The following is a 20,042-nucleotide window of genomic DNA, read 5'->3' as shown; positions in this document are numbered from 1 at the left end:
GCCTTGGCACTTTCAGCTGTGCCAGAGACCTCCATGAACACTTTCACTGAACTGAGAGAATTTCTTTTTATTCTCTCCTTCCTTGGACACAGTGATACGTGTCTACATCCAAACCTCCATCCCCTCTTGCTCATAGAATCGCACTCCAGATCAGGAGTGGATTCTTCATGACTGGGAGGAAATGTATGAAAAAAAAAAAAATGAGATTAGAAGTACATGAATCAAAGGGTTTTAGACCCTACAAGACACTATGCAATAGAACACAAATACCAGCCTCTATGGGAGAAATAGAAAGAAATGGAGGAGTTCCCGTCGTGGGTCAGTGGTTAACAAATCCAACTAGAAACCATGAGGTTGCAGGTTCGATCCCTGGCCTTGCTCAGTGGGTTAAGGATCCGGCATTGTCGTGAGCTGTGGTGTAGGTTGCAGATACAGCTCGGATCCCGTGTTGCTGTGGCTCTGGTGTAGGGCGGCGGCTGCAGCTCCAATTAGACCCCTAGCCTGGGAGAGAGAGAGAGAGAGAGAGAGAGAGAGAGAGAGGAAGGGAGGGAGGGAGGGAGGGAGGGACGGACGGACGGACGGACCAGGAGTCTCTTCAGGCTGGGAGAAACAGAAAAACAGTAAAAACAGACCTGGGCAAAAGGAAATGACGACATTGCTTCTCACATGTTTTGAAACTTCTAGGGCTTCTTCTAAAGGACCCTACAGGACCTCCAGCAGCAGGTCCCATCTCGCTCCTATTTTCCAGAGATCAAAGCAGCAGCAGATCTAAGTGTAAAGCTCCTATCTGAAGCCTGGAAGTCCTACTTTCTGCACTTCGTGTTTTCGAGTGCAACTGAGAGCTGCTGCAGGGGTGATTGTGAACATCCATTTGAAGAGTATTCACATTTTTTTTTTTTTTTTTTTGCTTTTTAGGGCCACACTCACGGCATATGGAAGTTCCCAGGCTAGGGGTCCAATAGGAGCTACAGCTGTGGGCCTTCACAACGCCAGATCCCCAACCCACTGAGTAAGGCCAGGGATCAAACCCGCATCCTCATAGATACTAGTTGGATTCGTTTCCACTGTGCCACAATGGGAACTCCCGTTTGTCTTCTTGAGTGCTAATATTCCATGTGCTTCCTACATCACCAGGAATAGCATGGGGGCTTGAGGAGGGTAACTGAGAGCCAGTGGCTGGCAGTAAACTAACAGAAATGGGTCATGATTCATCTTCAGAGATGAAGATGTATTCCAGTTCTTGAATTGCCATAGGCATTAGGAGTGATTCCTGGTCTTCAATCCAAACAGGTTTGTGTTTTCAAGATGGCAGACATCACCTGAAATACAGGTGGGATCCTGCAGCTGATCCCTCACCCCGGCTCCTCTGCATTGCAATCATCCACTTTAAACTTTACATTCTGCTCCAGGCTCTTGGTTTTCCTACTTGTTCCATAGTCTTACCTAGTCTTATTGACATGCCCATAGTTTTCTCTAAGCTACTTCTTTGTATACCTAAACCTTCCACTGAAGCATCAGTGCAAAGAAAGGTCACACTTTGGTGAAAACTGGTAAGGAGTCTGCATTTTCCACTTTTTAGTGGTTGTTAGGAATTTATTTCTAGTTAAACAAGCTGGGAGATGTAATTAAGCTCATGGTTGATGGGGATAGCCAAGGATGCATGCCAGAAAAACAATACGTTCTTTAAAGGTGCCAAGGACTAATATTATGCGTCTCCTGTTGGAAACTGTATACACTTCACAATTCAGAGCCTCCTGTGTGCTGCCTCATATCTTCAATCAAATTATTATATTCCAGAAATATGCATAAGGGAAATGATTCTACACATTTTATGGTGAGTTGTTGCTTGTAGCAGTAATTGAAGTACCTTTCCACTTATGAAAGTACTAATTTTATTTGTTTTTATTGCTTTTCTAGATGCAATTATTTATTTAGTGTGCTTTGGGTTTATTAAATTATGTTTACTATAGGAACATCATAAAAATGTATGAAAACAACACATCAGCCAAGCCAGCCTGGTGACCTGTATTGAGAAAGCTAGTGTTATTTTTCATATCCAAACGTAATGGAATAACTTAGGAATAAACAGATAATCTACGCTAGAAAACAATGCGATTTCAAAGTAATGTAATAAAACACCTGGACAATATGATTTCATAAATCTTGGTTCTAAAATTTACATGAGTTGGGTTTTGCGTGCTTATTTGAGGACACATGGCATTTCTAAATGGAATCATTATAATGTGAAATGTAATTAAACTGAAAGGCAAGATGTAAATGGTATTTTTGTTGGCTGGTAAGATGTGGACCACGACGAGGCAATGTAAAGATTTGGGGTGCCAAAAGACAAGCAGGAGACTCTGAACCCTATAATTATCCTTAATGTTGAAATTTTAAAAGGGCCAGTTTGTGAAGGTCGCTTAGCGGTGGCCCATGTCCAGTAGATCCTGGCTGTAAGCAGTTCTTGACACCCTCTGTCTCTTGTTTTCTGCCCCTGGTATGATGCTTCATCACAAAAGAAAAGAGGCTTTGTGCTTTTGGCATTCTTTTTAAGAAACTTAAGTTGAATATATATGTTTTATTGGGCCTGAATTTTGGTGAGATAACCAAGCCATAGCAGGGGAAAAAGTCAAAATAAAATACTGACAATACAACCAAAGCCAAGAAACAAAAGCAAGGCTGCTTTTGTTCAATGAGATTGATGTGTCTCTTATGACTATACATTAGTGACCAATTTTTTAACATTAATTAATGTGCTGTTTAAATATGGGTTATCATGTACAAAATTCCACAAATGTATGTACAATAAAGGGTGACTCTCTCTCAGCCACCTGTTCACTTCCCCAGAGGGAAACTGGGGGATCAGGTTCTTGATTTCCAAGCAAGTTCCAAGGGTTTTCTGAGCACATAAAATATATACCCATATATTTACTCCCTTCGCTCCCCTACACACATATTTGTACAAATGATAGTAAAATATACAGTGCACATATGGCACCATCATTCTTTTCAAAGACTGTATGAGACATTTCATTTTGAATACATCAGGTTCCTATTCATGTCCAGGAAAGTGGCTCCAGTTTTTTGCTTGTACCAATAAACACCTGCCCCAACAATGTACAGGAGGACCTGTTCCTTTTGGCACCTTTTTTGTTTGCCAACGTGAAAGACAAAAACTAATGTCTAAGTGATTTTAAATTACGATTGTCTTATTTTGAGAGAGGTTGAGTCTCATTTCACATGTGTAAGAGCCTTTGTATTTTCTTTCCAGTGAACTTTCTGCTCTTGGCTGATGTTCTTTGCTTAATTTTCTGATGGACTATATTGTCCATTATCTTTGTTAAGTTATAAGGCCCTTTGATATGAGTTGCAAATATTTTGTCCATTTTTTCAGTTGTCCTTTGACTTAGAGAATATTCTACAATAAATAGCATGAAAATGAATGTATCTTTTTTCTATTGCTCCTGGATTTTGTATCAGACTTTAAAATACCTACAATTGCTGAGATTATTTTTTGAAAATTCCCCCATGTATTCTTCTAGACTTTTGTGAGTTTATTTTCTTTCTCTTTCTTTCTCTCTTTCTTTCTCTCTTTCTTTCTCTCTTTCTTTCTTTCTTTCTTTCTTTCTTTCTGGCCACACTTGTAGCATATGGAAGTTCCCAGAATAGGGGTCAAATAGGAGTTGCAGTTAATGGCCTATGCCATGGCCATAGCAACGCAAGATCCTTAACCCACTGAGCAAGGCCAGGGATCGAACCTGCATCCTCATGGATACTAGTTGGGTTTGTAACCTGCTGAGCACAATGGGAACTCCCCTACATTAAAATTTTGATCCGTCTGGAATTTATCTGGTATAATGACAGACACTGCAAATTAGCTATAATGAAAAAAAATCATTATGTAAAAAGTTGAAAAAATAAAAAATAAAGGAGGAATTCCTGTTGTGGCACAGTGGAAACAAATCCGACTAGGAACCCTGTGAGGTTACAGGTTCAATACCTGGCCTCGCTCAGTGGGTTAAGGATCCGGCGTTGCCGTGAGCTGTGGTGTAGGTCACCAACTCCTCTTGGATCCCTCACTGCTGTGGCTCTGGCGTAGGCCGGTGGCTACAGCTCCGATTGGACCCCTAGCCTGGGAGCCTCCATACGCCACGGGTGCTGCCCTAGAAAGAGACAAACAAAACAAAACGAACCAAAAAAAGAATTATTTTTAACAATTAAAAAATTTTTTTCATTGCCTTTCCTGTGTCTGTAGAGAGAAGAATATGTTTTTTCTATTACTATTGTGAATTATGTTGATAGATTTTTCTAATACTGACCTGTCTTTGCATTCCTGGAATAAAATCAACTTGAACATGATTATCTATCTTTTAATGTGCTTCTTCAGGCTCTCTGAGTAAATCTAATTTACACTAATTTATACTAAAAAAGTGAAATTGTTGTAAAATATGAGAAGTTTTTCCTTTTCTTTGTAATGTGCCTGATCAGTTTAATTATATTGGAATTATCTTCTCCTTGAAGGAATTTCTTTTAGAAATTCTCTTTTAACTTGCTGGTACCTGGTGCCTTTGACAATATTATCTTTCCTTCCTTCTTCCATTCCTTTTTCTCTCCCTTTCTTTTATTTTGACAATATCTAGTACATTCACATTTTCCGGAGTTAATTTTTATAATTTTTTTCTGTAATATTACTCATTTTATCCTGTGTTTCAAAGTTTTTGCTCTACATTGAGCAAGCGTGAAGTTTCAAAATTTCTTTCATTTATATCTCCTTTCTCGTTTCCTATTCATTTATCCTTTTTCCCTTTTTGTATTGATTAATTTATTTTTCAGTTTGTTTCCTTAGTGCTATTCAAGTGTAAACTTTTGGATATTTTTATTTATTCTACTATTTTTCTCTTTTTTATTTTTTGATATTATTATTTTTAATAGGTATTTCCCCAATACAATTTTTTTTCTACCGTACAGCATGGTGACCCAGTTGTATATACATGTACACATTCTATTTTCTCACGTTATCATGCTCCATCATCATAAGTGACTAGACGGAATTCCCAGTGCTACACAGCAGGATCTCATTGTCAGTTCATTCCAAAGGCAATAGTTTCTATCTATTAACCTCAAGCTCCCCAACCACCCCACTCCCTCCCCCTCCCCCTTGGCAACCACAAGTCTATTCTCCAAGTCCATGATTTTCTTTTCTGAGGAAAGGTTCATTTATGCCTTATATTAGATTCCAGATATGTGATATCATATGGTATTTGTCTTTCTGTTTCTGACTTACTTCACTCAGTATGAAGAGTCTCTAGTTCTATCCATGTTGCTGCAAATGGCATTATTTTGTTCTTTTTATGGGTGAGTAGTATTCCATTGTGTATATATACCACATCTTCCTAATCCAATCATCTGTCGATGGACATTTGGGTTGTTTCCATGTCTTGGCTATTGTGAAAAGAGCTGCAATGAGCATGCGGGTGCATGTGTCTTTTTTAAGGAAAGTTTTGTCTGGATAAATGCCCAAGAGTGGGATTATGGTAGTTCATACGGTAGTTCTATGTATAGATTTCTAATGGAGATACCTCTTTTTCTTTTTTCTGATTTGTATGGTCTAGTGTTGATTTGGGGAGGGGGGTCTTCCTTCTCCTTTCCTTTCATTTATTTTGTTCTTTTTCTAACTTCTTCAATTGGATGTTTGATCCATTTAATTCATATTATTTAATATAAATATTTAAGGTAATGATTTTTCCCTGAAAATTGCATTCTTTATGTTCTGGCAAGTAATGTCTTCTTTGTCATTATTTTCAAGATATTCTGAAATTTTAATTTTATGCAGGTTAAGTCACTCAGAATTTCTAGATGGTACCATTTTAGTTTTGTTGTTTTTTAATGATTTTTATTTTTTCTATTATAGTTGATTTACAGTGTTTGGTCAATTTCTACTGTACAGCAAAGTGACATATATATATATATATATATATATATGTGTGTATATATTATATATATATATATATATATATACACATTTCTAGGATTTTTTGTTTCTGTACCTACCTCTATTTTACCCATTTGATGAGAGACTGTTAGTTGGAATATTTTTGCTTTTCAGAATTAAAGTTTACTTTGTGATCTGATGTTTAATCATTTTTGTTAGTGTTCTCTGCTAACTTAAAACTAAATCATAGTGTCTCTTTGCAGGACATAGTATTCTATGTAGGACAACAAGATCTATCTTATTATGTTACTTCGGTTTTATACTCCCTTTTACATTTTTTGTCCTTTTGTTTCCTTTGAATCCCCAAAGTGCTATGAAAATACAGGCCTGAGGAATGGATGTATGATGTCGACTCCCTGTGGTCGGCTCGAATTGTGTTGTGTTTTGTCTTATAGCCCAAGATTGCTGAGGAGAACTTGACTTATGCCGAGCTGGAGCTGATCAAGCCCAACCAGGCTGCCAAAGGCGTCCCCACCAGCACCGTCTATGCCCAGATCCTCTTCGAGGAGAACAAGCTGTAACTCCGAGTCCTATTTAATATCCGCCACCCCAGTTATTTATGAAACCTTGGATACAAAGTCCTTATTTTTGTATTTTCGCCTGTGCCTTCTGTGTGCTGGGAGCCCCTTTCCAACGGCCTTCCAGGTGCCTTCAGAGGCACAAGGCTCCTCTCTGCAGAAGAGCCGGGGCCGCAGCCCTTGGACAAATCTCCCAGGACAAGACTTTCCGGGTCTGAGCCCTGAGGGGCGAGGACTCTGATTCTGAGATCACCCAAGGAGATTCTCGGCTGAGCCAAACCCCTTCATGTTTTCTTCTTCTTTCTCTGGGTTTTAATTTTTTAGAATCTTTTTAAAAAATCTTAATTTTTTAATCTTCTCCTCTTCCTATATCCCTGATATCAAGCTCACAGTATATAGCTCGAGGAAATGCCATTAGTGGCCCAAGTGTGAGAGGGTAGATAGGTACTAGTTGGTTTTCAAAGGATCCGATTACACTGCCAGGGCGCCCAGAGCAGCACAAAGTGCTTGCTGCACACCCCTGTTCACGACAGCATCTCTTATTTTAAATAGATGCCCTGACCCTGGCAGTTTAAGGGCAGAGAGACAGACTGGGGAAGTCTGAGGACCAGGCTGACAGTGAACTGCCTGAAACCCCCCAGTGCCTGTTTCTCTACCCATCATCACCCAAGGCCAGAGGACACATAGAACTTCACTCCTTCTAGAGGGCCTCCCACCCCTTTGGCAGGGGCCTATCCTGCTATAGAAACATATCCTCCAAGAAGTTTGCATGCACCCTTTTCCGGAGAAGCAGGGGAGTTTACCATCGATTGCCAGAATGGAAGAAGGGGGCCTCTTGGGAGTGTGCTGAGGTTATCAACTCTAATTGAACGTCCACTCGTGTGAGAGCAGAGTCTCCTCGTTGGTTTTCCAATGGAGGAGAATAGGAAATATAAGTTGAGCTGGAAAAATGTGTCCCAAACACCCCCATGTTGCAAGGTGCCTTGTAGGATTCAGCTTTGCATGCCTTCTGATGCCCTTGGGCAGCAGGCAGGCAGAGATCCTGGGGAAGATGCTCTGTGGACCTGCATGATGTCCAGGATCTCACAGAAGGCGGATCCATCCCGGAACGGAGCCGTCTGTCAACTGCGTTGTTAAGGACACTTCCTGATGTGTGAGTGTGCTCTGGGTGGTTTTGTACTACACACAACAGAAATTGTTTGGCTTTGTAATGGACCGGGTATATATGATAAATTACATATTTTGAACACAATCTTGAGCGTGAGTTGTGCCCGTCTGTACAGCCGTGTGAACTTGGTTGAGTTTGGCTGAGTTTCTTATCCCCTAATTGACTCAGACTCTATGCTTGTACAAAGGTGTGTTAACTTCTCCTGGCACCTTTGGAAATGGGATCATGACTATTGGAAGATTCTGGACTCTATACATTGCTACACAAATACACTGTGTTAATGTTCATGCTCAAACCAGTCCATAGTTTCAAAATGAAAATATCCTTACTATTTAAGGCTCTCATTGCAATAGCTTAGAAAGTAAACATTTGCCCATGGACTTAGCCTTATGATAACACTCCCAAAGACCATGATTGCTTAGGAGTGCTTGTCATGGTTTATTGGAAAGGGTCCAAATCAGGAGCACGTCATGATTTTCCAGAAGCAAAAATAGCCTGACTTCACAAAGAGGAAGCCCTTCTCTTTGGCCTCTACCCACCTCTCATCTCCTCCCTCTCTGCCAGATTTCCAAGGCATTGAATAAACCATGCAGTTTTTGAGGAAGAACTCCCAAAGCGCCTCTTTAGGACAAGAGGAGAGAGAGCTGGCACGTGATTCACACCATCATTATCCTAGGCATCCTGTCATATTTTATCACGGCAGTCTTCCCACAGAACATGGTTAAATGGTATTTTGAGGAAGGAGGGTGATTTCCTGGCTTGCCCAAGGAGCCATATGGGCTGGTGGAGGCCTGGGGGTGCCAGGTGGGAGTGGCTAGTGAGGCATGTGAAGAGGAGCTGGTGGGGAGGCAGCACAGGAGTTGGAGGCCCCCCGGGGCCTCTGTAGAATTGAATCGAACTTCAGTCACCCCGAAACCCATCCCCTTAAATTCAGTGGGAGCTCAGTGTTATCACTTATGGAAATGAATGCCTTCCATTAAGAAGAGCAGGAGATTTTAAGAGCCGGTAGCTGTAGGTTAAATCCAATGAGGCATTGTTACAGATTCAATTCAGACTCTATCTCTAAAACTCTGGTCAGAGCTGCACAAAGCTGAGGCAAGTGAGTGGGGGACCCGCTGACCTATAGTGTAAAGGAGGCCCCGAGACCATCACCTCCCCCTGCAGATGTGTCCCAAGGGAGTCACGGCAGCTCTTGGCAACGTCCAAGCAGAGCTTGTCCCACTGTTACCTGTAGAAGCAAACCATCCAAGCTCTGCTCAGAACTGGGAACAAGCGATAATTTGTAACTTGTGCTTCTTTGGGGGCCTTAATCTTGACATTATTGTCATAATAAACTTAAAAATGGGTCTACTTACTCATTTTCTATAAAATTATCAAATACCACTAAGCCTTCGTTGACATTTCTAAGAGAAGGGAAAACACATCATTCAAATGGAAAGAGGGAAAAGTTCTTCAATTTGTTTTTGCTGTAAGGTATTTGGGAAAACAACTATAGATAAGCAGGTTTCAGCATGGACAATTGCCTATTCGTTTAAATCAAGCTAAAAAAGAGAAGAACCCATTGCTCAAAATGCAGTGGCTCTTGCAGGCAGAGGGCACATGCTCTCAGATTTGGTGGTGAACTTTGGCCTGGGCCATGCATGGCCTGGAATAATCAGGGGAAGCCAGGCTGGGAAAGGGGTGTCCCTTTGAATGAAACTGTCTTGCCAAGTCAAAGCTCCAGGCCCTGAACTAAAGCAGCTGGGGTGGGAGGACAGGGTTGGGATGTCTTTAAGATCATCTCTTCATTAAATCATCCTGACTCTCAACTCACAGGCTTGGGAGAAAAAGCCAAGCCTAACCTTCCCCCTGATATTATTGGCATGAAAATGACATGGGGTACTTCATGTTTTTTAGTGCATAGTCATTGGGCTCATCCCACATTTCCATGAGCCCAAAGACTCACTTGGAATAAGAACACTAAAGCAGCTGATGCTTTTAGGGATTGCTCACAGACGTCTTCAACAGTCAAGCCCTCAGATGCATGACTACAACCTAGGCTGGGCCAAGAATGGACCTCATGCCCCCGGCCACAAAAAAATGGGCTAAAGCCTGCTAAGCTGATCAGAACTTTCAGGACAAAGAAACCCTCTTTCCCTCAGGCAGCTAAGCTGAGACGGCACATAGATCTACCTCCAGTGACATTTCCTGCTAAGCAGAGAAGCCTCAGAGAATGAAGGAGATGTTGAGAGAGAAGCAGAGAGGGCATGGTCCTGGGAGCACAGGACCCCAGCTCCCAGCCCTTGAGATTCCCCCAGACTCTTCCCTTTCCTTTAGATCTTCTTTTGAGTCAATAAACAACCCTTTTCTCCTGCTACCTAAATCCTGGAGTTGCTCAAGCTAGTCAGGTTGCATTTGAGAGGTTTCTGACTAAGACTGTGTGCATCAAAGCTGCTTCCTGGGCTGAGAAACAAAAGAATTACACTGAGGGGACCCCTGGAGGAGCCCACTTTCATCACATGCTCTGAAGATGCCCTGCTCCATGGAGAAGGACCACCCAGCTTCAGGCCTGATGCTCTCCTAAGGGACCCTCGGGGTTGGAGTAGGGACTCTGGTGGGTACTGAGCCACTCTAGCGGCAACAGGGGAAGAGCACAGAGTAGAGACTCAAATGAGCTCTGTTATGTGGATGCTGGAGAGAGCCTTCTCCTGCTGGCTGGCCGTGCAGTGTAAGCTGCCTTTCACAAAGAATATGATCCCTTCCAAGCATTTCTGACCCAGGAGACTAGGGGTCAGGAGGGAGCCCATTATAAGATGCAGCCAAGCGGTGAGGATGCTGATCCATCCCCTGCCCCAACTCACCCCTCACCCCACACACCAGACAGAAGCTATTCACTGCGTTGGAAAACAAAGAAATTCATGGTGTGGAGGAAGGGTCTGCCTTTAGCCTGGACACATCGAGCTTGAGCTATAGGTGGTGTCCAGGTGGGTAGGATAGACCAGGGCTCCCTAAACTTTAACGGATGTATGACTCACCTGGATCTTGTTAAACTATGTATGGATCTTGGTTCAGGAAATCTGGGCAGGGCCTGGGAGTCTGTGTTTCTAGCAAGGTGCCAGGGGATTGCTTCTGGACCCTGAACCACACTTTGAATAGCAAGGGTGTAAACTGCTGGGAAATGTGGATCTGGAACCCCCGGGTGGGAGGTGGAAGTGTCCTCAGAATGTAGGTCATAGCTGAAGCCCAGACAGTGAGCCAGTCCCCAGAGAAAAGCAGGCCAGCAATGCAGGAAAGTCCCAGGCCTGAGCGGTGGGAGCTGCCCCACCGACAGGTCTGGAAAGCAGGTGAAAAGCTGGAAGGGGACCAAGCAGAGAGGCCATCAGAGGGGAGCCAGAGAGGAGTCTGGGATTTTTTGGAAGGAGGAAAGGCTCTGCAGTATGAAATCTGCTGCAGTCAAGTAGGATGGAGGTTAGACCTTTGCTCATTCTGATTTTATTTTCCATTTCCCATTTTTTAGAAAAGATTTGTTTTGCTGGGACAATCCCCCAAATGCACAGGCCTAATAGACTTTGGTGCTGAGCTGCATCTGCCCTGCTCAGCGGATTTTCTCCAAAGCAATCAGTGTCTTTCCACAGGGTGGGAGATTTGGGGAAGACTCTTAATTAATGTGTCAGGCGGGATGGGAGGGTGGCCACGGCAGGTTTCTGCTCCTTCTCTTGTCATTGATAAAAGATGACTTGCTGCCTGCTTTCTAATAAACACAGCTCAACTAGCTTCCCACCAATTGAGTGTCTGATTGTTAGATGTTAATGTACTGCACCCTATAGTTTTAAATAGAATTAGAGATGTTTACAGCTCTGGTTAAATGCACCTTGTTCTTCCACATTAAACTTTATTACAAGTGTCCTCCATCAGCAAACAGGAGAAAAACTCATTAGGATCTGGTCTGTGTAGGGGCCGCCGCTGCTGCTGAAAGAGCTAGCGTTCTGTTGCCCTTTATTACAGTTTTCTGGCTGGTGGGGTGTTGGGTGTGATTGCTTCCTACTTATGAGTATAATTAGAACCTCAAACATCTGGGTCTCTGGGTGGATCTTAGGGAATTCATGCCCAGGGGTTGTTATGCAGAAGTTTCCAATGTGTGTCTGAGTCTGATGCTCTCTTTGGTTTTCTAAAGGGGTCCACCATCCACTAAAGATGGACCCTTTAGAGACTCTATGCCAAGGTCCTGACTGCAAGGTCCCCCTAGAGGATCAACATGAAGCCGGCGACTTTACAGCAAGAGAAACTAAGGAGACAGGAAGGGACCTGGCAGTTGGTGGCAGAGCCAGCTTGAACCATGGCTCTTGACGCCCAGCCCCATTTCCTCCATGCAGCCCAACCAGAAGCCCCACCCACTGCCATGCCCCTCCAGGAAGCCTACCTGTTCCCACCCTTCTCATCTTGGTGGGGAACCCTGGGCTGCTGCAGGGCTGGTCTTTGACCTAGGGAAGAATGAGAGCTGCCCAGCCTTCCCCTTGCAGGATGTCTCCCACCCCTCTGTCCTTCCTCAGCTCCCCTGCTTGTCCCAAGATCTCAGGGTACCCCAGTTCTGAGAGCCCCATGATTACCCCTAGCCCAGCCCGTGGCCAGTTTGGAGTCATTTGAAACATCTCACTCTGCTCCACCCCTTGTCCTTTCATCTCTCCTGGATTCCGTGTCCTGGCTCTTCAGGACTCCTTTTCACTAGGCATCCTCTCTCTCTCTCTCTCTCTCTCTCTCTCTCTCTCTCTCTCTTTGTATCTCCAGCTTCTTCCTCAGTCTCTGGAGTGACAGCATTTCTCAACCTGGATATACCACCTCCCAAGCCATCTCCTCTTGCTCCTTCCCTCCACACTCCCTGCACTGCCCCTCGCCTCTCAGTCTCTGCTGGCTGCCTTCATCCCCATCCCTGAACTCAGCTCTGCCCCAGGCCTTCAGGGACCATCGCCAAGCCTGTATTCTACTTCTGGGAATGGCCTGTCACTCTCCGTGCCACTTGTCACAGGCATCCTTTCCCTCTTTGAACCTAGTCCCCTGACTCACCCAGCTGCACCCTCAGACCATCCTGCCATCAGCTTTCCTCCACTCTGCTCTTCAGTGATGGCTTTCTCCAAGGTGCCATCCTCTCTCTCTCTTTGCGTGCACATCTAAATTCCTGACCATCTCTTGCTGCAGCCTGAGAACCTTGCATCCACAGCTCCAACGGGACCCCTCTCCTGAGTTCCATGTCTATTCACCAGCCATTCCCCACCGAGCGTCCCTCATGCCGCCCAGAAGCCAATGTCCCATCCTGACCACAATCATGAACACCCCACCCTCCACACTTTCACTCACCAGCACTTGAGATCACCTTACCTTATCGTAAGGAACTGAGACCATTGCAAAGAAGGAGAAAACTGCAGTAAAAAGGATCATTTGGGATTCTTGAGGGATGGCAGAGAGAGCAAAACGATAGTCTGCAGAGGGAAGTGCTCCACCTTCAAATCCGTGATTCTGGAATTCTTTCCACTTTCATTCCCATGCACTTGGTGGCCTGGTTACTTTGGGCTTTGATGTGTTCTCTTGGTTTTTTTTTTTTTTTTTTTTTTTTTTTTTTTTGGTGTGTGTGTGTGTTTTGTCTTTTTAGGGCCGCACCTGCAGCATATGGAGGTTCGCAGGCGAAGGGTTGAATCAGAGCGGTAGCTGCCAGCCTACGCCACAGCCACAGCAACTCAGGATCTGAGCCGCGTCTGTGACCTACACCAGAGCTCACGGCAACGCCAGATCCTTAACCCACTGAGCAAGGCCAGGGATCGAACCCGTGTCCTCATGGATGCCAGTTGGGTTCATTAACCACTGAGCCACGATGGAAATCCATGTTCTCTTGGTTTTGACAGATTGAGAATTTACATGAATAACTGGCCACATGATTAATGGATAGGAGAATAAAGAGGAGACCTTTGCTAACTACAAACAGCTGTTTATGAACAACTTGACCATTGACAGCATATGACTGGCAAGAAGGGATGTCGTGTGATTCTTCTAGGATTTGGGACTTCCTGAGTTAACAGACACGGTGTGGTGGTGAGGGTTTCCTGGCCCCTCCATCAGCTGCTCCCTCCCACCTCTGTCCCTCTGTGATGGATGCTGGACTGCAGCCCTGCTACTTGTGGTTGAAAGTGCACCTGGTGACAATTGCTGAGAATGTGGGCCCTCCTTGACGTCTTCATAAGTCTACAAATAACATCTGCTGGAGAGAGTGTAGAGAAAAGGGAACCCTCCTACACTGTTGGTGGGAATGTAAATTGGTACAACCACTATGGAGAAGATTATGGAGGTATATCAGAAAACTAAATATAGAACTACCATATGACCCAGTAATCCCACTCTTGCGCATATATGCAGACAGAACTTTCTTTGAAAAAGACACATGCACCCAGATGTTCATTGCAGCACTATTCACATAGCCAAGACATGGAAACAACTTAAATGTCCATCAACAGGTGAATGTATTAAGAAGATGTGATATATATACACAATGGAATACTACTCACCCATAAAAAGAACAAAATAATGCCATTTGCAGCAACATGGATGGAACTAGAGACTCTCATACTAAGTGAAGCAAGTCAGAAAGAGAAAGACAAATACCATATGATATCACTTATATCTGGAATCTAATATATGGCACAAAAGAACCTTTCCACAGAAAAGAAACTTATGGGCTTGGAGAACAGACTCATGGTTGCCAAGGGGGAAGGGGTGGGATGGACTGGGCATCTGGGGTTAATAGATGCAAACTATTGCATTTGGAATGGATAAGCATTGAGATCCTGCTGTATAGAACTGGGAACTATATCTAGTCACTTGTGATGGAGCATGATGGAAGATAATGTCAGAAAAAGAATGTGTGTGTGTGTGTGTGTGTGTGTGTGGAGAGAGAGAGAGAGAGAGAGAGAGAGACTGGGTCACAGGGCCCTCTCCTCCTTTCTCCTTCATAGCCAGCTCCTCTGCCTCTCCTCTACATGCCCACACATGCTTTTCCTCATCCCGCCTTGGCCCAGATCTTCCACATTCCCTTCTATTATCTTCTCTCTCTCTGCCCCTTCATCCCATTTACAAGTAAAATGATTGTTTGCATCCTGTGCCATAAGCAGGCCAAAACCAAGCAAGTACATCTTGAGCCACCTCTCCAGCTCTGGGACAAAGTCAGGGTCAGTGTCTCCCAAAGAGTTTGTGTCTGGCATTCCTTCTCCTCACACACAGTTTTCTTTTGCTGGCATCCTGGCTTTTCTGACTCAGTAGCGTGAGTATAGAATTTGCAGTCAAAAGATCTGGTCCACGTCCCGGGCCTGCCTTTTAATTACTATGTGTCTTTGAGAAGCCCTCTGAATTCTCGACCTGCAGTGTCCTCCTGTGAAAAATGGCTGGAGCCGACAGGATTTAAAGAGCTACCTTCCTGGGTGGAACAAGTCTGCCTCTGGGCTCTCAATTACCAATCCTCATGGTGGACCTGGGATGACAGTAGGGGAGGGACAGACGTGTGGAGGGCACAGAGAGGGGGCTGTCCCCTCGCCCCCCAGGGAGGAGTCGCTCCACTCCCAAGCTCAGGACTAGGAGTGTGTGCTCCTGCTAAGAGGTCTGGCTCCCAGGCTGACTCCCCCACAGCCTGTTCTCAACTAAGCTGGGGATAGAAACATCTGCTAATATGTATTTTACCCATGTGAACATAGGGAGCACCAGGCCTGGTGCAGGGAAAGCTCTCCAGAACCTTCCCTGAGCCTTGCAATCCGTCTCCAGCTCCTGGGGGTGCTTCCTCAGGCTGCTGCCATCCCTTGGTGAGCAGGACAATTAAACAATGCCACTAAGAGCAGGCCCCTGTCTGCTTTGTCACCACGCTGTCCCTGCAGACTGTCCCAGAGCCTAGCCCCCAACTGCTTCTGAGTACTTAGAAAGGGATGAACAGTGAAGGATGGGGGAGATGTTTGAAAAGTTAAAAAAAAAAAAAAAAAGTGGAAGGGATTTTTCCTATAGATTCTGTTCCTCTCTAAAGGCGCCAAATCCTGTGCCTCAAACCACATCATCCAGAGCTTCCAAACTCAGCAAAAAGGCACTGCTATATTTATCCTGTTGGCAGCCCCTCTGCCAGTTTCCATCAAAGAACAGCCTGAAATAACACACTTCTCTGTAGGGTGACGAAGCCACAGAGGCTGGCAGCACCTTCTGGCTGTGGTCAGGCATAGCTGGGGGCTTGACGGGAATCCTGGAGTGTCTACCACCTCAGGGGCCCACAGAGGTTCCTCTTTTGTGGGTACATGTTCCCAGAGAAGCACTGGACCAGGATGGCCCAGGAGGCTGGCTCAGGGCTGGGTGACATGCACTCAGAACCTCCAGCAACATCTGGAACCACGGCCCTTAGAAGACCACAGCTGGGGTCTTGGGCCTGGGGGAAAAGTCCAAGACTTCCTAGGGAGATAGCTGGCCTCCCTATCTAGACACTTTCAGGCTAGTGGATACAGGCTGCAACAATATTTTATTTCCCCAGATGAAATCCCAGCTCTGGAACAGGGGAGTAAGAGGAGCTCGTGTTTGTGAGTGGCTTACACTTAACAAAGGGTATTCTTGGTATGTTGTATTCAAATTCAACACTTTTTTTTTTTTAGTACATTCTCTGAGGAAAGGCCAGGGTTTGGGCTAATTTCCAAGCACTCTCTTCTTGTCCTACTACTCAAGAGCAGGGGGTGTCCCCTGCCTTCCTGCACCTCCCACACAATCGTCCCTCTCCTGCTCCTTGTCCCCACTAGGTTGCCTCTCATGCTCCAGTGATGCCATGTCCCCGCCTGCCTGCCTTCTTGTAAAGTCCAGAAGGCTTGGCTCTCTTCTGAGTAATTCCATGAGTCTCTGCAGCTCACAAAAATCTTGCAACAGAGAGAGAGAGAACATTTAATCACAGATGAGCCCAAGTAAGACAAACACAAAATGGCTTATAGTCATCCTGCCTTATCCCCAGTTTCATCTTCTGCATCAACAGTGGTCTAAAAATGATAAATGAAAAATTTCAGAAATGAACATAAGGTTTAAATCACATGCTCTTCTGTGTAGTGTGATGAAATCTCATACCATCCTGCTCCGTTCCACCCAGGGCATGAATCATCCCTTTATCCAGACTCGTCTGTAAGTCACTTAGTAACCAGCTGGGTTATCAGATCAGCTATTGCTCCATGGGTATCACCGTGCTTATGTTCAAGTGACCCTTATTTTACTCACTTACAGCCACAAAACACAAGCATAATGATGCTGGTGATTCAGAGAATCCAGGATATTGTGACTGTCATGTCCTCAAGGTCCATTCATATCATGGCATGTGTCAGAATGGCCTTACTTTTTTTTTTTTTTTTTTTTGTCTTTTGTTTTTTTTAGGGCCGCACCCGTGGCATATGGAGGTTCCCAGGCTAGGGGTCCAATCGGAGCTGTAGCCGCCAGCCTATGCCAGAGCCACAGCAACACAGGATCCAAGCCGCATCCACAAACTACACCGCAGCTCACGGCAATGCCATGACGGGAACTCCAAGAATGGCCTTACTTTTTAAGGCTGAATAGTATTTCATTTATGTGTAGATCATAGTTTGGTTATCTATTCATCCATCAATGGACACTTGGGTTATTTCTACCTCTTGCTACTGTGAGTAATGGCGCCATGAATTTGGGCATACAAGTATATGTTTGAGACCACGCTTTCATAGGATACATTTTTTTTTTTAAGAGGCTATTCACCATTGCCCAGCCCAGGGCCCTACACAGAGGCAGTGCCCCCGTAACTGTTGACTTACTGCCATTTATTTCCTCCTTAGAGCAGTGGGTCCCCAACTATTGAAATGGAGATGCCTTTGGAAGTCAAGATGCTCTTTGAGGGACATTTAGAAATTGTGACATATTAAATCAAGGATTACCAATGATATAATTTAGCACCATATTAGATATCTAATTTGTAGTTGACACTATTCTGTTTATTGACCTTAACAGGTGGGGAAGGGATGAAGTGTCTTTTGAATGAGGATTGTAGAAAAACTAACATGTTTGCTTATTGTTGTTTTTTGTTTTTCTTTTTAGGGCCCCACCTGCGGCATATGGAAGTTCCCAGGCTAGGGGTGGAATCAGAGTTGTAGCTGCCCGCCTACTCCACAGCCACAGCAGTGCAGGATCCGAGCCACATCTGTGACTTACACTGCAGCTTGTGGCAATGCTGGATCCTTAACCCACTGAGTGAGGCCAGGGATCAAACCCACCTCCTCATGGATAGTATGTTGGGGTTTTAACCCACTGAGGCAGAATGGGAACTCCCCATGTTTTTTATAATAGAATATTCTAGTAGTCATGCTTGCAGGGCGTAGTTTGACATCTGTACCTGATCTGGACCTATTCAGGAACACCAGGTGACCGATGAGGATGGACAGATTCGGGCCCTCGTGAAGGTCTCAGGCTGCTGGCGGGCTCCTCTGGGCCAGCACCCTCGCCAGCAGAGTCTGCACCCCACGAACCACTGGTCTAAATTCATCCATCTGAGTAGTAGTCCAGCTGAGGCTACCCTTGTTTCTGACTTTTGAGAAAAAGACAGAGCACCCACAGGTGGGGAGAGGAGGTTCAGGACATGATAGAAAGAGCCAGGTCTGTCTGAGCTAGGCAGGGTGGCGTGTCCAAAGGCTAGGCACTGGGTGACATTCTTAAAATTCTTGAGTCTTATTTTCCAGCCCCTGTCTTGCTGTCTCATTTTTTAACCTCTCCAAACCTCAGTTTTCCCCTCTACAAAATGGAGACATTTCCTCCTGGAATGGTGACAAGGCTTAGCGAAGCCAGGACAGAAGAGGGCCAGCAGCCTCCCGAGCCCACTGAGTGCTCAGTGAATGGGGGATGGGGACCGCCTCCCACCCAGCCTGCTGCCCTGCTCCTTCACTTCGGATGGCCTCAAGCCTTCATCTGGGAAGTTTTGACGCTAATGATTTCCGTGAAGACCTTTTGGGAGGATGAGACGAATTGCATAGAAAGCGCCCCTGGGGGCGCTGGTGCACCTTAGGGGCTGAGTGGGAGGTGACGGCTCTCCCGAGGCTGGCGGTGACTCTGGGTGACGAGGGCTTTCCTTTGCTTTCCTCCAGCTCCGTGTGTCTTCACAGCTACCTTGGGCTTCTGGCGGGGGCTGCGGGTGGGAGTCCCCCAGCGGCTTCTGCTCAAGCGATGCTAATTGTGCCAGGGAGAACGGCTCACTAGAGTGGAAAATAGTCCTCATATATCTAGCCCAAGACGATAATGACCTTTTAAATAACAGAAGCAATTTTATTTCAATACCTCAATTACTCTGAACTCTCAAATGTCAAAGTGCTCGGCACTTTCAAAATAGCTTAATATAGACATTTATAGCACTTAGACACAGCTAGTTTCTTATCTAACCTAATTATGTGTTGTACAGGAAATAGCGAAGCTCACCAGCTCCGTTGCTTTGCGCCAAGATCCTGGCGCATGGCCCTGGGCTCGCTCGGAGTCTGGCAGCTGGAATTTCTCCCTGACTGAGGATGCGCTGTTCTGGGAGAAGGAGGGAGTGGGTCACTGCTGGGGGGACAGGCCCTGGCCTCAGCCAAATGGGGAGAGGAGGTTTGGCCTCCAGTTGGTTAATGTCCACGGCCCTTGCCTGGACTCAAGGGACAGTGCCCATGAATGTGAGATGCCAGGGCACTGGGACTGGGAGGCATGGCCAGCAGTGAACTAGGCACTCTGCCTCGTAGGGTACCTTCCCAGGATGTGGGTGCTGGGAGGCCAGACCTGGCCTGATTTGTACCTTCTGTGGCCATGTTTTTGAGGCGGCTCGGTTCCCCAGGTCTGCAGCCCACAGGACCCTGGCCACCCTGGGTGACAGGCTCCGATGAGCCTCCCTTTGTTTCTACTCTGACCCTGTCCTGACACTCTCCATCACTCTGCCCAAACCACAGCTGCCTCCCTATTCTCTGCCTCAGGGATGTGCACTTGTTCATCTGTGTGCTGGAATATTCTCCCCAATACCCAGGGCTCACTGCCCCGCTGCTTCAGATCTCAGATGTGATCCTATTGGGGAGCCTCTTGGTCTCCCTGTTTCACGTTTCTCCTCATATTTCCTGCCTCCTTTGTGACTTTTTTTTTTTTCTCTTTCTCCTTAGGGAGGTACCTTATTTAATTGGTATTTTTCTTACATGACTGCTGTTTGTGTCCCAAAATAGAAGGCAAGCTCCTTGCAGGCTGGGGTTTTCAGTCATCCCTGCCCATCTCCGGTGCCCTGACCAGCACCAGCCACACAGGGATCACTTAATAACTAGTGCTCAGGGCACAGTGATGAGTGAGTGGCGGAAGCAGGGCAGGGAAGCAG

The 20,042-nt window shown here is 45.4% G+C and overlaps 1 protein-coding gene across 3 annotated transcripts in view; it reads left to right on the top strand.

The window, feature by feature from the left end:
• The window catches only part of VSTM4 (V-set and transmembrane domain containing 4), an 88,524-nt gene extending 80,762 nt beyond the window's left edge, over positions 1-7,762 (top strand). For 2 of the 3 annotated variants that reach the window (XM_001924660.7, XM_013983435.2), the window contains one exon: positions 6,388-7,762. In XM_001924660.7, the coding sequence (XP_001924695.3) occupies positions 6,388-6,513 (126 nt within the window). In that variant the 3' untranslated portion in view covers positions 6,514-7,762. Of the gene's footprint in view, positions 1-1,689; positions 1,835-6,387 lie in introns of all 3 variants that reach the window. The other variant, XM_013983433.2, reaches the window with a different exon arrangement.

The sequence above is a fragment of the Sus scrofa genome, chromosome 14, assembly GCF_000003025.6.
Source record: "Sus scrofa isolate TJ Tabasco breed Duroc chromosome 14, Sscrofa11.1, whole genome shotgun sequence".
NCBI classification, from domain to species: domain Eukaryota; kingdom Metazoa; phylum Chordata; class Mammalia; order Artiodactyla; family Suidae; genus Sus; species Sus scrofa.
The sequence above is the reverse complement of the archived record's forward strand: the minus strand, read 5'-3'. Positions and strand labels throughout refer to the sequence as shown.